We start from the raw sequence: 21554 nt of genomic DNA on the forward strand, positions 1-21554 counted from the left end.
TCTCAATCATCTTTTGTTGCCATTTAAATTAGTCTTTTCTTGTTAAATTATACGTATTTAACAAAATTGTTGGATACTAAAAAACTTTATTCTCCTACAGTTATTTTCTATAGATATATATATAGATATACACTCACGATGGTCTTTCTCTTATTTATGCATTATAAAATTGATTCCCCATGACAATTGGCCCTAAATTATGCGGCCACAAGGCTAAAAACAAAACGACATCCGGCACGATGAGGATTTTTGCACGATATCACACAACCTCACTGGACAAGGTGTTAAGCAACATCTCCTTGCACGATTGACCTGCAAAAAACAATGTCTCTAACGGACATATCATTGTATCATTAGAAGTTTGGCGCATGTCTCAAAGGAGCTCCGAAGGGATGAAACCTACCAGTAAGTTATTGATCTCGGCTGCTACTAGTGGCGAAAAAAATCAACTTGGGAGGACACAAATCAGACATATTCATTTGGGTATGAGAACAAGCCGAGAAGCCTTCATTCCATGGCAGGTGCATGAGCATCAGCTCTGAACTATTTCGCTGCATCTTCAGAAAGCAGCTCAAGTGGTGTTGACACAACGTTAGGCTAGAACTTCATGCATGCAGATTGTACTATTTAATGTGTGTTTTAGAAATTGGATTGTACGGTTGGTTACGGAATCGGAAGACTAGAGATTCTTGAGGCATTCGAAGTGCTGTCACGACAGTTAGTGCTTATTGCCCTTTCACCGCTCTGCACTTGCACGGTTTTTAGTCCAGTCAATTCGAAGGCTAGGATGCTAAAAATGAAGAACTTGATGTGGGTGAGAGAATTAAGAACAGTAATGAAGACAGATTATCAAACGGAACAAGATATAGAATTTCAGTTAGGATTCTGGTTAGAAAAGATTCGATGAAATTGGGGCATATACAAATACATTTTCGAAACAAGCATTTACTCATCAGACGGCCCCCCATACTCGAAAAGCTATGAATACTTCACATCACGTATTTTACAAGTCATTTACATGTTGTAAACTACAAGAACAGTGGTAATACTTTCAGATTGTGCTTATGGGAATTTCAAAGGTTTTTACAGAGCGAGTGTCGGAGAACGAATATGGTATTAGTATAAATACAAAAAGCTTTACTACATATACGTAAAACAAAAGCGTGGACATGGTAAACGTTTTCTCCTTTGCTTGCAATTTCAATGATAACACGTTGAACTTGGAATATAAATCATAAGATCAAATGTTGAAAAATAATTTCAGATTCTGATTCATGTGTTCCAAACAAAAATCTGTGAAAGCTATTAGATTGGTTTAGGGAGAAGATACGCCGCAGCAGTTTGAATCGAATTGGAGAAATCCTTGAACACACATACCGACCAGTCTAGAGAATATCGATGAAGCGACCTCATGCTTCCAGTATATCTCAAAAAAAAATCAAAATTCAAAAATAAAAAAGAAACAAAATTTTCGAGCGTGATGCTAAAGAACTAGAACCCACACACTTTTAAACAAAATCGCCAAAAACCTGAAGAATAGTCTCTTACTCCATGGGTGCTGCAATTGGGCCAACCGACAGAACCAGTGGCGTGGTTCTATCTGGGTCTCGCTGTTCTAGAGGCTCCTGTACGCCAGCAAATCCAGCCAAAACAACAATTTCACATCAGCAACGATCTCTTCGTGGTGAACCCATTCAATTCAAAGACATTGTAGAAGGATGGGCCATCTCGAAGTACCGGAGTGGACTGCGGTGGGAGCACACATGCAGATTTTGAATTCCCCATTGCTTGAGGGGAGATGCTTACTATAGACTCAGCCAACGCTGAGTGGGGCAGCGGAGGAAGACACACGGCCTCCCCAGCTAGTCCTGCGACAGGGGTCAGAGAGGGCGTGGCCTTTGGAGGTGGAGACACTGCGGCTGGAAGTGGAGTTGCCAAAGCGGGAAGAGCTTCAGAAGCAGTTCGCGCATCTTCAGGTTTTTCCACTGTTGCTGCCTCAGTGATCTCCTCAGCTGACAAAGCCTGGACTCACGCATGGGATTCAAAGGTTAACGGAAAAGGAAGACCGCTGTAGGATGGCTCAACATATCCCTTGGAATTAGACACAATATTCAAGCACAAAAGATTGGTGCAGATTCTTCAGCTACTAGGATAGTTCCTCCTTCTATCACTTGATTCGCATTCTTGGTAGCAGTACTTAATGGAATTAGTATAGTGAGGATTCATTGAGCATCACTTACTGGGGCTTGTGGTGCAGTATCTGCTGCTTGTTCTACACTTAACATATTGTCACCTGCAGATTTTGCAGCAGAGGCTGTCTCAGATGCCTCCGCGATCACCGGCTTGATGGTGTTTTTGTGTACTGGAGCTCCATCAACAGGAGTTGGCAGCGCTTCTTCACATTTCAATTGCTTCTACGCAGCAATTTCCGCAACCTCAATAAAAACATAATAATAAAGACAAGTCGAATTAAGGTTACTGAGGTTTTAGTTTCTACTCTACTCTTCTCAGTATTTAACTGGTTATGTAAACAATGCATCTCTTAAGTACTTAAACAAAAGTCACATCTTTAAATCTTTAGCTCAAGCATACAACATTGTCTGATTATTGATGAACAAACAGCTGTATTTATTTCCCCAGATTCAACCTCCGTATGCAATGGCACATCACTCCATCACAGAACTAGACTTGTGGAAGGATTGCATCATAATCAGTTGCAAATAAACTATATTACCCTATTATTCAAAATGCAAGCAATAGTCAGAATAGCCATTATAACTTGAAAGGTATGGCACATTCCCAGCTCACGATCTGTTAGTTGGTCATATTCGTCGGGACAAGTGAGAGTTTCAGAACACAATTGTGGAATATAGTATAAGATAATGACAATGCCTCTTACCTCCTGAGCTGCAGCAGCCTTTGTAGCCGATTGCGAGGTCACTGCGGCAGAACTTGGCCCATTTCCTGCCGCATCCTCTTCTCCATTCTGCGCTTCCAGGTGAGCACCGGCCTGCAGGTCCTCAGCATTACTTCCATTGCCCACCTCACCACTTCCGTGTTGATGCTCTGCAGATGGTTTCCCATTTTCTGAGAGGGCTGCAGGAGATGCCTCTATCTTGTTTTCCTCTTCTCTCTGGGTCGCCTGTAAGATTAGGCGAATACTTAAAAGAGAAGCACTGAAACTGAAGACCTCGACAACAAAATGCCTTAAGCTCGTCATTGCTACATTTCGAGGGGTGGGAATGGACCAGGATTTGGACCGTCAACTTACAACACTTGCTCTAATTAGATATAACCCACGTAGAGAAAGTGGAAGCGTAACCTAAATAATCCGAAGAGCGAAAGCAACTGTTTGCTGCTACTTACAGGCAACTTGTTCCAAGGTATGAGCAAGTATGTAATCGTCAAAGTGATCATGGCTACAACTAGGACATTAGAACCACAAAACTCATGGAAGCTTCTCCCTCTCTTTAAAACAGAAACCTCCAATAACATTAGGCAATGATGAGAATATTCACATTAGGAGTCACGTCCGTGAGTTTTGCGTGTTGATTCCGTTCCGGATCTTCGGCAGGACGTTTCGCTACTGGGGCGGGCTCTAGTTCTGCCTCTGCACCACGTTTAACAGCCAATGGCTGAGGTACTGCTTCTTGTACATGTCCTGCCATATCTCTTCGCGCACTGGGATTTGCAGTTGTCAAACCTCTTCACGCGTATGTGAGTCTGCACAGCACAGTCGTAAAAGAAACATTTGTAAACCGGCCTTGGGTCCCAAGGTGACACGTTGATCAACAACTGCCGAGAGCATCGGACGTTGTGCTGCTGACCCAGGCAAGAAGGGCATAAACCCCTACATAACTGACAAGAAGCTAAGATTAAGACCGCACAATGCAAGCCAATTCCTACAAACGTAAACTTCACGCTTACGTCACACAAGCAACCACAATTTAACGGCAAATTCCAGCATAGAGGGCTTAATGACATATTTGTGGAAAACCCCAGGACAAACTCAGTCTCTCGCACCCACTCTTGTACATTCGACCACGTACTACGTTACAGCCCAACACAACATCAGTGGTGTCGATATGAACAGAAGAAAGTGAAGCTTTATGCCCAAGAATTAAGGAAACGCCTAAGTTGATGTGCTCACATGCATACATCAGCTTAGACATCAACGTATCTATTTCGCGTTGTAGTTGCCAAATCTGCGTATTCTGACGCACATAAAACGCATTTGACCAACTCGAACAGTGGCGTAGATAACTGCCCAGAAGCCTTGGCAGAGAGGACCTGAACTATTTGAACACCATGTTTCGCATATGCGTTCACTGTACTGAGCGCACCGATGAGGAATTAAACTTGTACAACTTGCATATCTACTGGTCAGGGACTGGTAAACTCTTCACAGAATATCCCCACTCACTTGGTGGATCAGTGGTTTATGTGATCGATCAGTATCGTAAAGGGAACACCGAACGTTCCATCAACATTGTAGTTGCTTCCAAGGCTATCAGTGCCAATCGCAAATACGATGCCGTACACTGGCACGATTTTCTGCTTGCAAGTGAACGTCGGTCCCGGAACCATCAATTGCACGTACAAACACCACACTGTCTCAAGGCACGAACGCCAAGTATTTCTCAAGGACCCGCCTTAAACAAGTTTTCCCAGTCAGTTTTCCTACTCAGGTATGTAAACCATAACACCTTACCTTCAAGCCAAAGGACCTACTTCGATCTTAACACGACGAGCCGAGAAAACATCAAGCGTGACACCTCGCCCTGACTAATGCACACCAAACGTTGAACGGAAACCAACACAAGAGAGAGAGAAAAAGAAAGAAAAAAAAAAAAAAAAAAAAAAAAACGTATGATGAGCACAATTACGCTCCGAGATGGGTAAATCGCACCCCCGACACAACAAAGCCCAACTTCACTAGCATCCCCAACGGTCTCACAAACACCATCCACCTCCCTGGTTCGACCGATTCTCTGCTAAAACTACGCCCACCTACACGACAGAAGAGAAGTGTAACGCAAAACCCATTCAATACCAAACCTGAAGCGCCACCAGGTTTCTCGGATTCTCACACCGGCAATGAGCAACGGCATAACTAGAAACCTAGTGTGACTGCAGGCAAGGCTGAGATTCCTATGCACTACTACTGCAACGGGGGGAACTCTCATGACTCGAATCCGCCTCGTTCGTCGCATCGACTGACAACCACCACCGTTACGCAACACCAACAAGACTTGGCATGGAAAAAGGCTTCACACCCTCACGGTCTCGTACACGGAGTTATTGCGCTCATTAATGCCAAGCGCCTGCGATCGCAAGCAGCCGCAACAACACACTTCAGCTGATCAAACTCCTTCCCCTTAATGCCGAGTCTCACCTCCGCTGCTTCCTCCTCCACTCTCTCGTTTTCTGCTTTTCTTCCACGAGCCCCCAGCGATGGGAACTTGTGAGGGAACGTTGGATGCGAACTCCCGGGAGCTTAAGAGGGCGTGGGGAACATAGGACGGTAGGCTTGGAATTAAGAAAGGGAGGGGTGGGTCCTCGACTGTTCTGTGCGTGGGTGAGGAGTCCACGACAGTTCTGAGTGGAATTTCGTCTTTGATGCACCTTAATAACGCTTGTGGATGAATGTAGAATGACTCCAGTTCCGTATTATTTGTTTCATTCTTTGTATTGTTTTCTTTCGTTTTGCCCATTTGTGTTGCCGTGCTTGCTACCATTTGTCAATGGAATAAAAAATCTCGTGGAAATTCTTTCTTTGGTAAAGTATTCTTTTCACCTTTTTGAAAAACAAGTATTAATTTATTTTTTAAAAAGTTTGTGTTATGTAGAATATTGTCACTTGGATTGTGATTGAATGCTGATTTTGACCGGCATGGTACATTGCACCATCCCCATTCATTGCCATGATGGTCCTTATTGGAAAACACTTACTCAATTTTTCACATACATTTATACATGTCCTTGAGGGAAGGTCAACATTTTCCCACATTTTCATTCCCAATCTCCAATCTTGTCACACAATTTCATTTCATTTTCCAAAAAAGCATAAGTTTAGTTTCGTTTCTTCGTATAAACTCCATCATTGTTCTACTTATCGATACTCAAACACACTAGATTTTTCTTAAACGATGGGAGTGAAAAAGAGAAACTCTTTGTAAGAAATAATAACACGTGTATCCAGTACCGTTGAATTTTATGTTGAAACTGTAGGTTTTACTCATTCGTTCAGTAATTCCATATCAAATTTTAGCAGTAAAAAGTTTCCAGAAGCAGAAACCACAGCCTAGGATCCGATTTATGAAACGAAATAGGTAAAACGATGTAAATATTTTTCATTAATGACGATGTCTAGGAGCTGTCAAATTTGAAGCGAAGGGTACTTGGCAACATGTAATTGCTACATAATTATTTTTATATTTTATATCACATAAAACTTCTTTCAATTCTCAAGCTTTCTTTCTGGGCTTTCACGCTGTACCTGTACAAATTCTGTCAGGAGGTGTAAAGAAACTGGGGTCCACGCCATTCAACAAATCGAATGGGATTTCATCGCCATCAATTTCCAGCGTTGGAAACATCACCAAAGAAACGCATTAAAAACCTTGTTTCGAATTACGGTCTTGGAACTCATCAACGCTTTACTAGTACAGCAGTCGAAGCCAACTAATAGAAACCACATTGAAACACTATAGCCTTCCCATCGGAGAACCTCCAATCGCCTCAGTTATAACTCGGCATTAATCCATGCCTTGCCAGTCACGGCCAAGTTGGGCGAGGCATCAGAATCAGTGAATCAGGAGGTTCCACACTCGCAACAAAGAGATCGCAACCTTTGCTCGCTTCAAACCGTCCATCGATCAGTCCAGACGATGTCATTGTATCAATGAAGCTCTCTCACTGGTCGAGTATTTTCGTGTAGTCTTGTTTGCAAACGCTTGGTCTAGTTTTAGTGTCCAAGTCAGTTTGTTAGAATCCAGTACGAGCTCGTCTTGTTGCAAGTTGGAACGTGAATCACCACGACTTTGAGGAACATCACAGTCCTAATGTCGATAACGAGACTCGGGTCCTTCATGAAGGGCTCGCTTAGCTTCGATCATACAGAGCGTAGTTCCTGTGAATGTAGTGTGACAGTCGATCCGTTCTAATGATAAAAGCAAGTCTACTCTGAGACTCGGAGCGCAAAAGAAAAGCTAATACAATCAGCAGTTGGGCACATTGGAGGCGAGCGAGGTGGCGAACTGTGAGTGAGGATGGGGCCTGCGATGTTGGTGATTGATTCACGATGCTTCTTTACCTTGACATCCTGTTTTCTTTTTCTTTTTCCCTGAACTTTCTTTTTCTTTATGCTCCACCTCGAATCTTTTCTTTCTCTCTTCTTTTCGTTTCGATTCTTTATCTGGAAAATAATATATTTACCGATTCCCGACTATACCCACGTTGTGGCTCTCGCTTGATGTAATGGAGAATGAAGTCAATTGTAAAAGAAGGCGAGGAAGAGAACAATAAAAGGAAATACATACGTGCATACATATATAATTACGTATATATGCCCTAAACCCTGAACCCTAAACAGATATAGGATCGGAGTTGTGCTCTTTAAGTTGGATGATTTAGGGTTTTGGTGGTGGAAGTTCATTAATAAAATAAAATTCGTGGATAGACACGAACCTTGATATTTCTTTTCCAAACAAGGTGATTATGATTCAAGGATAAAGTGAGAGACTTAAATTACTGAGAATGTCCCTATTTTTCTTCGTTATCTATCTTCTTCTTCTTAATTAATTAATTATTTTATTTATTTTTATTTTAATACTTAGAGAGATTTAAACTCAGACTCTTTTGTTAATTTTTTTTGAAAATCTATTGCTTCAAGTGGATTTGTTTGATGCATATGTTGTGGGCTTTTATAAGTTTAGATCATAATTTTTTTCATGTTGAAATGGACAATGTGAAGTTTGGTATGTGGATAGAGTAGTTTTATGAAATCTTAAGGTTTATCAAGTAGGATGCAGATATTTCCTAATGATATTTTAGCACTAAGCTAAAAAAGAAATTTCTATGTTTAGAGTATATAATCAACATAAAATACTCATTTTATTCTGACTGATTAAATTTTTTGTTAATGATAAAATTATTTACATCATGTAATGAGACTGTGCTAAAAAAAAGCCGATAATAGATGATGGGCAAGAAGTTCATAAATTATCTTCACAATCATTTCATGTTTTAAAGAAATGATGGGATAATTAAAGTTGCAAGAATTCTCATTGGGTACATCTTTTGGTGCAAAATTATAAAATTGTAGCCTTTTTTTACTGCATGTCACCTTACTTCTTATTATGTAATTTATCCCATTTTAATTTTTTCCCTCACATTAGTTATTTATAGAGATAAATAAATATAATGTAATTTGGTATTGCACAAACCAACTTTTTGTATCATATTACATGCAAAAAAATATTTTAAAATAGAATTGTGAGTGTTTTTAAAATTTTAAAAGGAATGATAATAACCAAGCAAAGTATTTCCCATCAGGTTATAAAATTTTTATTTGAGATAAAAGTAGAAATAATGTGTGCATGGTAAGAGTTAAGGTCACTTAAACTTGAGCTCTAATTTAATTTAATTTATTCTTAACTCTATTAAAACCACACACACAGTTCTAAGAATGGTTCTAGGTTTGGACAAAAAGCTGATTCCAATAAAGTTGATGATATACTTTTGAAGTCGTCGAAAGTGTGTCGAATTCGACATCTGGATTGAGACCCCAGAAAGTTTCGAGACGTGGGTGGGCCTTATCCACGGTGGCACTGAAGCCATCCACGGTAATGAGGCGAGAAGAAATCAGGGGGGCCGGTAACCGGACAAGCCTGTGGAGGCTCACACGCCAGGGGCAGTGGAAGCGTGACGACGCTCAAGGCGCCCCCACCCTCACCCCTTTAGACAGTGTTTAGTTAGGTACCAGATTTCGAATTTGCTGTTTTGTTGAGCTTCAGAGAATTGGCCATGACTGCTCTCGCGTCCTCCTCCATGGCGGTGTCGTCGACAGCGCTCTTGCAGAAACCTGGCTCAGCGGCAGGCCATGTGCTGCAGAATTCGTTTCTGAGTGGGAGTGTGTCGTTGCCGAGGGCCGCAGCGAGCTGTGGCAGAGTGGCATTTGCTAGGAAGGGGCTTGTAATCGTAGCAAATGGGAGGAAGAAAGCAGTCGTGGAGAAGGACGAGAGCGAGGTTGACCAGCGATTCAGGCTGAATAATTTGTCGCCGCAGCCGGGGTCCAGGCACAGACAGAAGAGGAAGGGGCGTGGTATTGCGGCAGGGCAGGGAGCTAGCTGCGGGTTTGGTATGCGAGGGCAGAAGTCGAGGTCGGGGTCGGGCGTGCGCCCGGGATTCGAAGGAGGTCAAATGCCATTGTACCGGAGGTTGCCGAAGCTGAGGGGGATTGCGGGAGGCATGGGAGCTGGTTTGCCTAAGTACGTGGCGGTCAATTTGACCGACATCGCTGAGAGCTTTCAAGAAGGTGAGGAGGTTTCGCTCGAAGCATTGAAGGAGAGGCGCGTGCTGAATCCCTCGGGTCGGGACCGGAAGTTGCCGTTGAAGATTCTTGGTGATGGTGAGCTTGATTTTAAGGTGAAGATCAAGGCTGGTGCCATTTCTGCTGCCGCTAAGGAGAAATTGGAGACCCTCGGATGTGAATTTGAAATTCTTCCTAAGAAGAAAAAGTGGCTCTCTGCTCAGTATTTGAAGAACCAAGCACGTGCGGACGCGTACTTTGTCAAGAAGAGAGAGGGGAGCGCATAGATTCAAGACATGGTTGAGGTTTTTCGTAATACTTTTTGTCTCTTACTTATCAATAGCTTTATTCTTGTTAACTAATGTAGGAAAGAGAATTTTTACCCGTTTCATTAATGAGCAGTTTTCGTTACGTACAATGTGGTCTAGGTCGTTTCCATTTGATTACATTATTTAGTTGCTTTGAAATTTGGTGGACAATTGTATGCAATTCTTCGTGAGCTTTTGGATAGAAACAGCGTTGCCGTCTCTGCGACAGTGACATAATTGGATTTTGATTCTCCACCACAATTCGGTTTTATTTGTCGAAAAGTTCCCTGTTTAGATGGATAGTGTGCAATCGTGACTGCATACATGACTAGGGTGCAGCAGGTTGAAATCCTTCGTTATGAGGTTGAAATGGATACCTGTTCTTAGGTTATAGTAGCCACACATACATGTGTTACATCCAAGTTGAGAAAAAATGATCTTCTGAATTATTGTGCCTTTAGGGTTTGCCTTCTTTTGTGACTTGCGGCTTTTTGAGCAGTTCATGGTCGCAAGAATGAGTCGTTGACATCAATGTGGATTTTGTTTTCTCAGAGAGAATATTCACATGAATTTTTTTCATTAGATCAGATTAGTTGCATCAGTTTACTAAAGAATTTTTTTTCTTCTACAATTTTCTCCAATCAAATTTACATGATACATTTATAAACAATGTATGACGATGCTGTACACTAAAAAAGCAAAGGACCTTTCACGAGTTCTTACAGAATCCGCGTATTAAGGTCGCTGTACGGTATTGGTCGTGCAATATTATGTACTTATGAACAATTTCTTTTAGGTTTACAGTCCATATGAACGAAGTGGATACTCGCAGTACAGTTCTTCCTAAGCTCTGCGGGTTCCGGCATCAGAAACGCTCTCTAGATCAAGTTTCAAAAAAGATTAAATCGATATCTCCGGCGCTATGTCGAGTAGCCTTTTATCATCATGCCCCTCACTTATACGGATAGAATTAATACGTCCAAAGTAGCCAGCCTAAGGTTTTCTCCTCAGAGAAGGCTACTCAAGAAATATGTGTAACAATATAGTCTTTCTCATTGGGTAATATTTTCTGCAGCTACTGATTTCTAGCAGTTCTTATCTCTGGTAAGGTTGATCAATGACGAGATGAGAACGGCAGCTACGATGCATCAATAGTGTCGCGAATCTAGATCGGCTTAGAGTTTCTCCATGAGAGTTCACATCTTTCATCAACTTAACCCTAGTGGACTTTACAGAAACACCTGCTCGTCTTTCGCAGCATTATACCTCTTGCTGGCTTATAAGTTTACCAGAATATGAGATGGATTGGCGTCCTGGTAGCACAAGTTGCGTCCGAGTTTCGGTCTCCGTGCGTTTGTCCAACTTCGCTGACTGCTTGAGAAACTGATTACACTTGCGATTGCGTCATTTGCACAGTGAGTAGCTCATCAATTTGCAGGAGGCAACCATCCAGGGAAACCTTGTCCTGGACGAGGAACACCAAAGTTGCCTGGATGTCCAGGCCCCCAACCGTAGTCTGTAATTGACTCCCCCAAATTTGGCCGGGTACCGATTAAAGCAGCCCGCTGAGGAAGGTGCCTTGGTGGTGGTGGTGGTGGAGGAGGAAGATGCCCTTCATGAAACCTGGGTATGCTGATGGGAGGTTTAATGGTCCTAGGGTGGCCAAATTCAGGTAAAAAATGTGGCCTAGGGGAACCGATTTGTGGCCCATATCTATCTTGTAGCATTCCACCCATTGGCCGTATATGTCCGAAGCTATCAGGGGGCCTCCGGGGACATCCATTCGTGCCATATCCGTCTTGCGGGATGAGATTCACAGGCCATCCTCCTGGCGGTGGTCCTGGAGGAGGCATTGCTAGGCTCGAGCAAAATTCTCTGTGAGATTCAAGCCGGAGAGAACAACCTCCAGATTCACGGAAAGTGGGAATTTTTTGAAGATGATTGGGTGGAGGGTAGAGCGGGGGAAGTGGCAGAGTTGAAGGCTGTTGGCAATGTTGAGCTTGCAGTACACGTTCTCTTTGCTTTGGCAGGTCTTTCGAAGATGACAGAGACGACGGTTGATGTCCACCTCGTGGCCCTCGACCACGTTCTCTTTTCCTTAAACAGTGATAAGGGCCTGTGTCACTTCTCCTGTCCCTCTGGCTCTGCCCTTCATGTGCCTCCACTTTATATATGTCTCTCAATTTCTGTCCTTGTTGAGTTGAATCCCAGCTTATATGTTCTTGTTGCTGTCTCGAATCTACATTCCCTGTAATAGAATATGAAAGGCCAATATGTTCGTCCCTGCTTTGAATGGACCGTATAGGAGGAACTTGCGGATTCTGATGAGAAATTTTAGATAGCCGTTGTGAATCTTCTTTTTTGAGGATGATCACTTGCAAACTGGTGGAGGAGTTCCGTCTTCGAATTACGAGATCTGATTGAGATTGACTAGCGTCTTCAGGTGGGATCTGTACACTGAGCAGAATGTCTCATTGAGGTAGGAACCGATTGTGCATTTGCGTGTTCCAGCTTGTGCGGAAGGATTGAAATCAAATTTACAAGGTGCTTGAGGGCTAGCTGACTTAGCATTCGATGTAGCATTTACACCTTCGTAATGATTTGACTGTTGAGCGAGATTACTGATATTGTACACGGTCCACAGTCAAGGTTCTAAAAAATATGACTTAAATGGAGTTTGATGACCTTCAGATCTTCGTACCTGGAGCTGATTAGGAGTGATTTTTGTTGATTCGGGTTGAGAAGGTTGTGAGTGGTCATTGGCGATGTGCCACTCAAAATCGGGCCGCAATACAAAAGACCGCAGACAGCCAGGGACACCGCAGATGTATATGCCGACACTTACATCTACTTTCTGAATTCGTGCCACTTTTCCTTTGCACCTGCATCCCATAATCCATATCATCACCTAGCAGCAGGAGGCCATTCAAATCGTCGGAAAGAGGACATTCACTTTGAGGTGCCCTTCTATAAGAGTTCAAAGCTGCATCCTGACTCGTCCAAAATTTTCTATAGCAAGTTGCGTTCAGAAAAAGTACTGGGTTAACTTTGATGTTACAAGCAGTTGTTGGCGTTGTTCGCTACGTTAGCACCAGTCTTGATAGAGCTCAAACATCAAGCATCTCATCACGTAGAAGAAGAGTTATATATAATCAAGGAGAGGTTATTCTAGAGAATTTTATGGCTCTTTACTTTCCCAACTTGATAAGATTTAGTACCAGGGGTGAAGAGCGTACAAGAAACATGTAGAATCATTTTCGGCACAAGCAAGGCACAACACGTGATGGCATTGTTCCTGCAGAAAATCACCAAGTAGCATCATGTAATTCTCAGAGTGTAAAATTGACACATGAAGCAACCTCGTCACAATGCAAGTCGTTTTATGGCGAAAGTTGATTATGCTTAGGGGAGGGGGAACGAAAGCTGAGGGTTATACCATGCGGCCATAGACAGCAATCGGAAAATTGCACCTCAAGCAGATGTGGACCTTCTCCCCAGATTTGCGTTGCGCTTTGAATCCTACTATATTCACTGTGCAAATGTCGGACCACGAAAATCCTAATCCATTTGCATGAGGCAAATCCGCACCAATTAGCTTCGAGGGAAGAGACGCCTCATTGGCCTCCAATAAATTTTGCTCTGCTTTCAACCCTGAATTGCCCCCTGCCTTGCTGAGTCGTATCGTTAAATTCACCATTTCTTTAGACTCGACTACATGTCCTTATTTCAAGACGAATTCCGTGGCAGCACTTCAATCAACTTAAACACCAAGAGTCCACTAATACTCCGGCTTGCTAAACCCTCATAATGCTGCAAAAGCCAGAAGATACCAGGTACAAGCGAGCTCTACAATATCCCACAAATGAAGAATGTTGTATCTGTATGATAAGCAAAGTCTTGACAGAACGTGCTAAGCATACTGGTAATGCGATGGCAAGCCAGAACACAATGTTCAACGTTAATCTATGAGTCCTAATTGTGATAACTAGCGAGATATAAAGTGACGCAGACTATAGAAATGGTCCCAAAAAATTACCTAAAGAAAGAATCCTTCACTCATGACCATCAACTGAAGACCCAACAACTGGACTTATTTACAAGATCACATTTTAAAAATATCCGGTACAGGTATAGTACAACAGGAGCGCGCAAAGCACCCAAAAATAACAGGACAGACAATGTAATGCGGGTCACGAGGACTCCCAAAGGAACGTCGAACAGACACTCAACTCTCAGTTGCGCTAACAATCACATTCGACCCTCTTCAATCCCGCCTCTCTTGTATTATTTCATATAAAATTCACAAAAATGTGAAAAAAAATTCAGTAGAATGAATCAAAATACCAGCCTCACGTCCCAATTCGGCCCAATTCCACCCCGAATGAAATCAAGAACCCCTCCAACCCTCGCTTCAACACATTGCCGACAGCGAGTGATTGAAGCTCAAGAGACTTCCAAGACCAAAAAGAAGGCCGTAACCGAATTTTCGAAGGTTCTGAGAGATCCGCGACGCGCCTGAGACATGCATGGCGATGCACAATAGGGGGTGCGTGTGTGCGAAAGAGCATGAGAGAGTGGCGATGGCGAAGCTGCAGGAACAACAGCAACGGGGCGAGGAACTTAAGCAAGCAAGCAAGCGCGTAACGGCGCGGGAGCGGACGAAGGGAGACGAGTCGCCACGGTGGCAGGTGGGCGGGTCCAGCTGGCGACTCGCCCATGGGTCTGATTGGCTGTTGCTGTTCCGTTCATAACTGATGTGGCGTGGCGTGGTGCTGATGCGTCCGAACGAACGGATGAAGCTTGGATGAGGAACATCTGCGCGACGTGTTTTCATTCATCTTAAATTAGTGGGTCCCTTTAATTCTATTCATGGGTCTACAAAATCCACCATTAGGATGATTATTTATATATTTATTTATAATTCAATTAGATTTACGAATTTACATTGTTTTAAATTTCATTTCAATTATTTTTTTGCTAATTGAAATCAATTTTTTGTTTTATTGCTTTACATTGTTTTTATGTGGACCACTTTCATACATTTATGTGACATGATTTGATTGAATGCTCCATAGGGAATATTATAAGATCACAAAAGTGTTCAATAATGTGATGTAATTTTTTTGGAAAAATGAAACATATTATTTTATAAAAATTATTGTATGTTGCATTAAACTTATTTTTTTAATCTTCACAACAACTAAGATTTAAATTACAAGTTCAATTATTAACTTCGTGAGAATATTTGGTTAAAAGAATTTATTTATTTTTATTTTTTTAAATACCAAAATTTCATTTATTCTGTTCTTATTTTAATGTGTATATATAGTGAAAATACAAATACCTTCAATCTATAGAAATCACAGAATTTTTTGAATATTTTTGAAGCTTTATCTTTAATTAGTATTATGATTTTAGTTTGTAAATGGTTGTAATTTGAAACAAATTAATTTTAATTCTAAATATAGAGCACTTATGACTTGTAAGATTTGAAAATACTTGAAGATGTAACTTTCATCTCATGTGCATGTAATGAAAATATGAATAATGTAACAGATATTTTAATGCAATCAGATCTTTAAATAATGACTCATTTTGATCATCACAACAAATTATTGATTTAGTTTGGTGATTTCAGTTGCATATACGTTTTGTAAAGTACTAAAAAATAAAAGTGTATCTAAGATATACTTGTAATCCTTGAAACTTTATTAAAGATAATTCATAAAAAATATATATATATATATATATATATATGACATGAAAATAAAATAAGAAATTGTAGTTTTAAAAGCTAACTTACCATTTAACATCGCAACTACAAATAAAAAATATTTTTGCTTGTATACAAAGTTTTTTTTCTTTATCTTTTATATCCTTTATTTATATCAATCAATTAGATAAGTTATATGATAATACAATATTAAAATCTAAATAAATAAATTGTTATTAAGCTACTATTTTTTTATTTGATAATGATATTACTAGTATGTTTTTAATTACAATATCTCAAGATCATTCATATACATACAAAACATATTGAAGAGTTCTAAGTCAAATTATTACTATTTATATATTATCACTATTTAGTTATAAAAAAATACACCTAACTTCTTCATATATATATATATATATATATATAGTATTTTTATTTTTTTTCTTTCTAGATTCACTTGCTTATCAATACATCCAATCAACATCAAAATATTAAATTGGGAAATTATCAAGATCATTTTGTATAGAAATTAGTGTATTTAACTGAATTAATAAAATTTATCTACATGGCTTGATGAAAAAAAGACAACAATTTATAATTTTGTACCCGTTTGTCAACATGACTGGTGGGTAAGTCAGGAATTGTTGAGTGTAAGAATCGTTGATGAAGAAGTATTGATGAGCTAATAAAGCAAAAAGAATGTTGACTTGAAACCAGTGGATTCATTGGAAGTTCAATACTTTTAGTGTCTGATAAACTCGTGAGGATCACATGCAATGTCTAAAAAAAAAACACATTAGACATGGGAAGCTGCAATTGAAGTTTTCTAAAATTTAATACATGAGGGGCCAGAAGCAAAGACTTTAACATCTTTTTTGTAAGACGAATTGAAATGCTCTTGAAGTAGTAATAATCAGTAAAGCCTTATGTAAGATTTATTATGGCTTCATTGCAGCTTTAGAATTGAGCAATAAGTTGTGAGAATATCCATTGCAACTCAGGAAACGTTGATATATTAAACTCAAAGGATTCAACGTTGAATTGTTTTTAAGATACAAAGGGTGAGAGCTTCTTTTAGAAACTGGGCCCATAAATCATATACAAGTGTATTATCATGTAACCCTCTTCTACTCTACACACCCCAACAGTCCAACTAATAATAAAAACTTAACACATTATATCAACTCAACTTCACCTTAGATACTGTATTCGCTATACAAATTTTAATCCTACTTCACCTCTTCACACTAGTGATTAACTTCTTTCAGAAAACAAAACAAGCCAATGAACCTATTAAAAAAAAAACAATAGAAAAAACTTCCCCCAATATATTCAAATATTAGAAAACCCTGAACCGTTAGCCAGGGGTCCCTAAAACCCTAACCCTAAAGCATGGGTTATGCGGTGGGTTTGACCTGTGATCTGTTTGTGTGAGAGTCATGCTTGTCCAGGAGGAAGTCCCTCACCTTGCGGTTGAACTCCGTCGGCCTCTGGATCTGTGGAGAATGGCCGCACTTGTTCATCACTATAACCTTGGCACGCTTCCCCAAGTGCCTGCTCATGGACAGGATAGATCATTATTGGTAGCTTGTTCAATAAAAAATTGACTAAAACTAAAAACACAGTTTGTAAACTGATGTTTGTGTCAGCGAACTGCTCTCTTTTCCAGCACGAGTAGCCCATGTAGCTGACCAACATCTAATGTAACTAATTGAACCCTGATCTGATTATAATGCACTGTTTGTCCTGGTTCAGACTTAACACACTTTACATGTTATTCAACACCCACACCTCAGCCAGTTTTTGGTCGGGGTTCTTTCCCCGATTTGTTAGTTACCACAGTTGTTTTATCCAACATGAGTTATTCGCATATTAGAAAACTGGTTTCTGTTTGTGTTTTTAAGTATTGTTTTCTATGGGAGGTGTCACACCCACCCCAAACCTCATGTTTTAATCCTTGATAGGTATCAGCTTTGTTCGGTTCTGACCTCCATAAGTGTAGGGTTTGAATACGCTGCTGTACAATGGAAATTAGTTTTCCCGTATTCCCTACGACTAGTCTTTAATACTAAAAGACGCCCATGGTTCTGCTACAGTAGAATCAAGTTACCATTGTGCTTTCTAACTCTACGTAGTGAAACACGACTCTCAGATCCGATGATTGGTGCAAGAGTGGACCAGCAGCTATGAGGTACTCCTTGGTGTGTTCCACAATCACACCCATACTCTACTAGGCATACGATGAGGAAACCAGGAGAAATTTACTGTAGTTAACTCTTCCCTGATTCAAGGAAACGAATCTAGACTCGAATTTCTAAGACTTAATCTACTGATTAGCTGGAAGAAGTCCAGGCTACTCGAATCTTTATGTTTCAGACTTTTTCTTATCAAATGATTTCTATAGATGAATAACAATCACACTGAGGTTCATCGACGTTGGAAACAAGTCCGTCGTTGGAAGAAACTACGAGAAAGTCGCGCAGCTAACCAGTAGAGGAATTTGAGTCAGGACTGAAGATTTTCTGGGATAAGCTTAAGAGATTTCAAAAGTTGGTCTTGTGTCTAGTGATTTTGTTCTTAATCAAGTTATCTATATCCATTTTTGCGAGGATGATCATAAGAAGAGGTTACAAATAAAAGTGCAGGATATTCGGATCTCCAACTTCAAGGCATGGCGTGAAGGAAAGGGAGTCTTACCTTTGAAGCTTGTTTGCCAATTCGGGTTTGAAGACCTCATCATGCTCTCCCCAGAGAATCAAAAACTTCTTATCCTATCACAAACAAATTGCTTTTAGCTTTGCTTGAACGAGTCAATGCTCAGACTGTGTAAGACGCTTCTGAAGGGTCATTACAGGAGAAAATGGATACTTGACAATTTAGCGACCTAGTTTTGAGGGTGTGATGTGCTTTCATTGCAGTTCTTCACACCAAAGCAGTGGGAATCAACGAAAAAGATTCTAAATTTAGGAATTTATCATGTTACTTGTGTACGACAACATCATTCTGTAACTTTTTTGACACAACCTGTATGCACCAAGATAGACTTGAGGTAATACATGTGCCAATCTGGGAAGATCTTTTCCAGTTTCGATGGTGAGATCGTCCAATAGTTGTCGTCTTTCTTGTTGGTGGTCCTTGTATAGCACCTGGAGAAGAGCAACAAACACTGAACTTTGGTTAGATGCGACCATATGCATAAAAATTTATTCGTCGATCTTTTCAATCGCCAAAGAAATAATAGTCGCGCATGAAGCCACTAAACCACAAGTCCGTTCTGTGAGGAACTCACTGAATCTTAGAGTTCATCGAAGAAAACACGAAGAATTCATGTGTATTCAGATTGGACAAGGCGGCAGAAAACACTCAAAAGGGTCCATAGGCAAAAGTGTACATTCAATAGTTTGCCATATAGGTCTGCAAGAGCACGTCGGTTTATTCTCATGCTAGCAAGTGAATGGATATTGAAATAAGTAGAAAACATACTTCAAACATGTCCTCGTAGACAAATTTCGGCAGCCAAGGCTTCCAATGTGGTGCACTTGCCATGGCAAACTTGAACTCCTCAACAGACTCCGGGATAAACAAATGAGAGATGTGCTGCAATCTGTGCCTCACTAACAACGCGTCGTAATCATTTGGTGCCATACATATTCCAGTATTCGTGAATACTACTTTGTTCACGAACTTGGGATAAAATTGTGCAATTCGGAACGCCACTAAACCGCCATAGCCTGATCCAACAAAGTTTACATCTTCCTGTAACCCTAGAAACTGCAACATCTTCATGATGCACTCCGCTTGAAATGACTCCGTCCATCTTTCCTTGCATGATGTCACAGAGCGCCCGAGAAACACAAGATCCGGCACGAACACATTGAAATCCTTTGACAACTTTGGGACCTGATTCTCCCAGAATAGCATACCATTTGGTGCAAAACCTTGAAGGAGCACGAGATGTGGCTTTGAATTTGGAATAGACCACACTCCGGCTTCTGACATTGGCATTGGTGTCCAGCAGTGCATTTTTGTGGCACCATTGTCTAACTGAATGAACTCCGACCTCAGCCCCCAGTACTCATACTTCTTGGTAAGAATTGATAGTCTTAAATCTGTCAAAGTAAAGCCTGTACAAGCGCTACCCATCTTGCCGATAAAAAAATAAAAATAAAAAATAAAAAAAAGAAAAAAAGCTTACTTCCACAATATCTCCGGCTCTCAAATGTTCCGCTCAAACACTTCGAAAGTAAATCTACTTCAGTTCAAATAACCCGGCCACCTAACGCCATGTTCAAGCTTCCTGTAATTAAAAACCCAACCAGTCGCAATATCTGTAGCAACTAAACGACATCCGAAAGAAAGCTTAACCCTCATATAAGCGTTAGTTCACAAAACTCCAACACAAACCCTCTTGAAACTGCACAACTGGTTCAAAGCAAACTCGACCGGCATTCTCTGCACAAACAAAAAGTTGTAGGGAATTGCGCTGCTTCCAACGATCTGTACTGCAAAAGTTAACCTGGAACACGCTGTTGGAAGAGTCAAACGTTGTTCACCATGGTCCAAATCTCATCAACAACAACGTCACTTATTTGCAGACCTCAAAAGTCTTGTCAGAGAAAAAAGGGAAAAGTCTGTCGTTTCATTTTAGAATAACTTGCTTACAAAACCAAACAATCATCTCCTGCTCATCATCTGTTTCTGACCAGTGAGAAGAATCATCAACATTCTCGAAAGCAATAGCCTCCAATAACGTGATTAATCTTCCGGCTGCACCCACCAGCTGAGAGTCCAACTCCAAGGACCCGGCCCATTTCAGGAAGATGAATAATAATTCATTCAGAAAATTACAAAACAAAACTGTGATTTGGGTTTGGAGAATCGGAATAACTTGGAAGTTGGCACAACCCACAATCCAGCTGTTGGTGGCTGATCTTCAACAGGAGCTTTGATTCTTCCCTAAATCCAGGGGAAATGGAAGCAACCGAGTGGAAGACCCAAATCATTGATTACTACCACTTTCTTAGCCACCTACTACTGGGGTTTTTTTTATAAATGTAACAAGTACATTTTATTGTGATTTTATGCTACTCTATTTCTGATGTTTAGTACTTTGTGTGGTAGGTTGGGTTGTTATTACCTATTTCAATTCTAAATTTGAGAGAGGATCTATTTTTCACAAAATAGGTGATTATTTTGTAATGGCCTATAATTTTTCTTTTATAGATACACATATTAGTCAACAAGAGCTATTAATGATTATAAATAGGTTCAAACAAAATCTAGCACCAACCAAACCTATTTATTTTAATTTTTTAAAGTTTTGAACAATTTTGAATGATGAAAATTATAATGATATTGTGGAAGTTGTATAACAAGTAATTTTTATTATTGACAACCATTTTATACAATTATTATAATTTATTCTTATAGAATGTTAAAGATACATGGTAAAAATTCTACTAATCTTTTTTGTTTCATTATTATCCTTTGAATATAAATTTTTGTTATACTTTCTAAATTTCTTATTATATATATCAAATTGTTATATAGGTGTAGAATTTATCATTAATATCACTAAATATCTTTAGGCAATCTATGCAATCACATATTAGAAACATAAATGATAAACAACCAAAGAGTCAATATATTCTTAGATCACTCCAAAAGAGTAGATATTCACTCAAAGATGGTATAATAATATGACTAAAATGGCTATTGCCAAAGACAAGAAGACTAAAAATTCTAGAAATAAGACCAAAAAAAAAAAAAAAAAAAAAAAAACATTGAAAATATTGAGAATGTTTTAGAGAGAGAGAGAGACCGATTAGCTAGAAGTAATAAGCACATACATGTAAAACACACACACACACAAGAGAGTTTATTGATATGGTTATCTCACTTATACAAAGAGAAGGAGTAAAGATAAATAATTTCTCTCCACTACATTCCAAATACTGTAGCTACAGTATTTACTGTAGACTACAATAAATAACATGAA

General features: G+C 40.0%; 4 protein-coding genes across 22 annotated transcripts; 1 reads left to right on the plus strand and 3 right to left on the minus strand.

Annotated features, from left to right (window-relative positions):
- Nucleotides 1-1247: 1247 nt before the first annotated feature.
- Nucleotides 1248-5417, minus strand: LOC112285502 (uncharacterized). 16 transcript variants are annotated; one of them, XM_090252598.1, is made up of 6 exons: nt 5277-5416; nt 3519-3723; nt 2900-3142; nt 2241-2411; nt 1807-2022; nt 1248-1625 (listed from the first exon to the last, which is right to left on the minus strand). In XM_090252598.1, exons 2-6 carry the CDS (start codon nt 3666-3668, stop codon nt 1545-1547), a joined length of 861 nt encoding a protein of 286 aa, XP_090108724.1. In that variant the 5' UTR covers nt 3669-3723; nt 5277-5416; the 3' UTR covers nt 1248-1544. The 16 variants fall into 16 exon arrangements, with proteins under 16 accessions (XP_090108724.1, XP_073391964.1, XP_090108725.1 ...); XM_073535863.1 differs by having other exon boundaries at nt 2241-2414; XM_090252599.1 differs by lacking the exon at nt 5277-5416 and adding an exon at nt 5059-5200.
- Nucleotides 5418-8896: 3479 nt separating this feature from the next.
- On the plus strand, nt 8897-10289 carry LOC112285823 (large ribosomal subunit protein uL15c). Its single transcript, XM_024527055.3, has one exon. It carries the CDS (start codon nt 9028-9030, stop codon nt 9817-9819), a length of 792 nt encoding a protein of 263 aa, XP_024382823.1. The 5' UTR covers nt 8897-9027; the 3' UTR covers nt 9820-10289.
- Nucleotides 10290-10594: 305 nt separating this feature from the next.
- Nucleotides 10595-13537, minus strand: LOC112285822 (uncharacterized). Of its 3 annotated transcripts, none has more exons than XM_073535878.2 (4): nt 13277-13537; nt 13077-13135; nt 12526-12722; nt 10595-12277 (listed from the first exon to the last, which is right to left on the minus strand). In XM_073535878.2, exons 1-4 carry the CDS (start codon nt 13535-13537, stop codon nt 11268-11270), a joined length of 1527 nt encoding a protein of 508 aa, XP_073391979.1. In that variant the 3' UTR covers nt 10595-11267. The 3 variants fall into 3 exon arrangements, with proteins under 3 accessions (XP_073391979.1, XP_024382821.1, XP_073391978.1); XM_024527053.3 differs by having other exon boundaries at nt 10595-12290; nt 12542-12722; nt 13059-13135; XM_073535877.2 differs by having other exon boundaries at nt 13059-13135.
- A 3030-nt stretch (nt 13538-16567) lies between these two features.
- Nucleotides 16568-20345, minus strand: LOC112286092 (uncharacterized). 2 transcript variants are annotated; one of them, XR_002970925.3, is made up of 4 exons: nt 19040-20063; nt 18581-18702; nt 18254-18327; nt 16568-17110 (listed from the first exon to the last, which is right to left on the minus strand). XR_002970925.3 is itself a non-coding variant. In XM_024527657.3 (4 exons), the coding sequence occupies exons 1-4, from the start codon at nt 19697-19699 to the stop codon at nt 16954-16956; spliced, it is 981 nt and encodes a 326-aa protein (XP_024383425.1). In that variant the 5' UTR covers nt 19700-20345; the 3' UTR covers nt 16568-16953. The 2 variants fall into 2 exon arrangements, 1 of the variants encoding a protein (XP_024383425.1); XM_024527657.3 differs by having other exon boundaries at nt 18613-18702; nt 19040-20345.
- Between the last annotated feature and the right edge of the window lie 1209 nt (nt 20346-21554).

Source organism: Physcomitrium patens, chromosome 8, assembly GCF_059467195.1.
Source record: "Physcomitrium patens ecotype Gransden chromosome 8, ASM5946719v1, whole genome shotgun sequence".
NCBI classification, from domain to species: Eukaryota; Viridiplantae; Streptophyta; class Bryopsida; order Funariales; family Funariaceae; genus Physcomitrium; species Physcomitrium patens.

Bases quoted from the DNA above. Each gene is read 5' to 3' on its own strand.
- LOC112285822 (XM_073535877.2), bottom strand. From the start codon at position 13,537: ATGGTGAATTTAACGATACGACTCAGCAAGGCAGGGGGCAATTCAGGG. The intron at 12,723-13,058 runs GTACTAAATCTT...TATGGGATGCAG, and splicing joins TTGTACGCTCTTCACCCCTG to GTGCAAAGGAAAAGTGGCAC. The intron at 12,278-12,525 runs GTCATCAAACTC...TCCCACCTGAAG, and splicing joins CCAGGTACGAAGATCTGAAG to ACGCTAGTCAATCTCAATCA.
- LOC112285823 (XM_024527055.3), top strand. From the start codon at position 9,028: ATGACTGCTCTCGCGTCCTCCTCCATGGCGGTGTCGTCGACAGCGCTC.
- LOC112286092 (XM_024527657.3), bottom strand. From the start codon at position 19,699: ATGGGTAGCGCTTGTACAGGCTTTACTTTGACAGATTTAAGACTATCA. The intron at 18,328-18,612 runs GTATTACCTCAA...TGTTTGTGATAG, and splicing joins ATCTTCCCAGATTGGCACAT to GATAAGAAGTTTTTGATTCT. The intron at 17,111-18,253 runs GTAAGACTCCCT...GTCCATGAGCAG, and splicing joins TTGGCAAACAAGCTTCAAAG to GCACTTGGGGAAGCGTGCCA.
- LOC112285502 (XM_024526388.3), bottom strand. From the start codon at position 3,668: ATGGCAGGACATGTACAAGAAGCAGTACCTCAGCCATTGGCTGTTAAA. The intron at 3,143-3,518 runs GTGAATATTCTC...CTAATCTTACAG, and splicing joins TCACGGACGTGACTCCTAAT to GCGACCCAGAGAGAAGAGGA. The intron at 2,415-2,899 runs GTAAGAGGCATT...ATTGCTGCGTAG, and splicing joins AGGCTGCTGCAGCTCAGGAG to AAGCAATTGAAATGTGAAGA.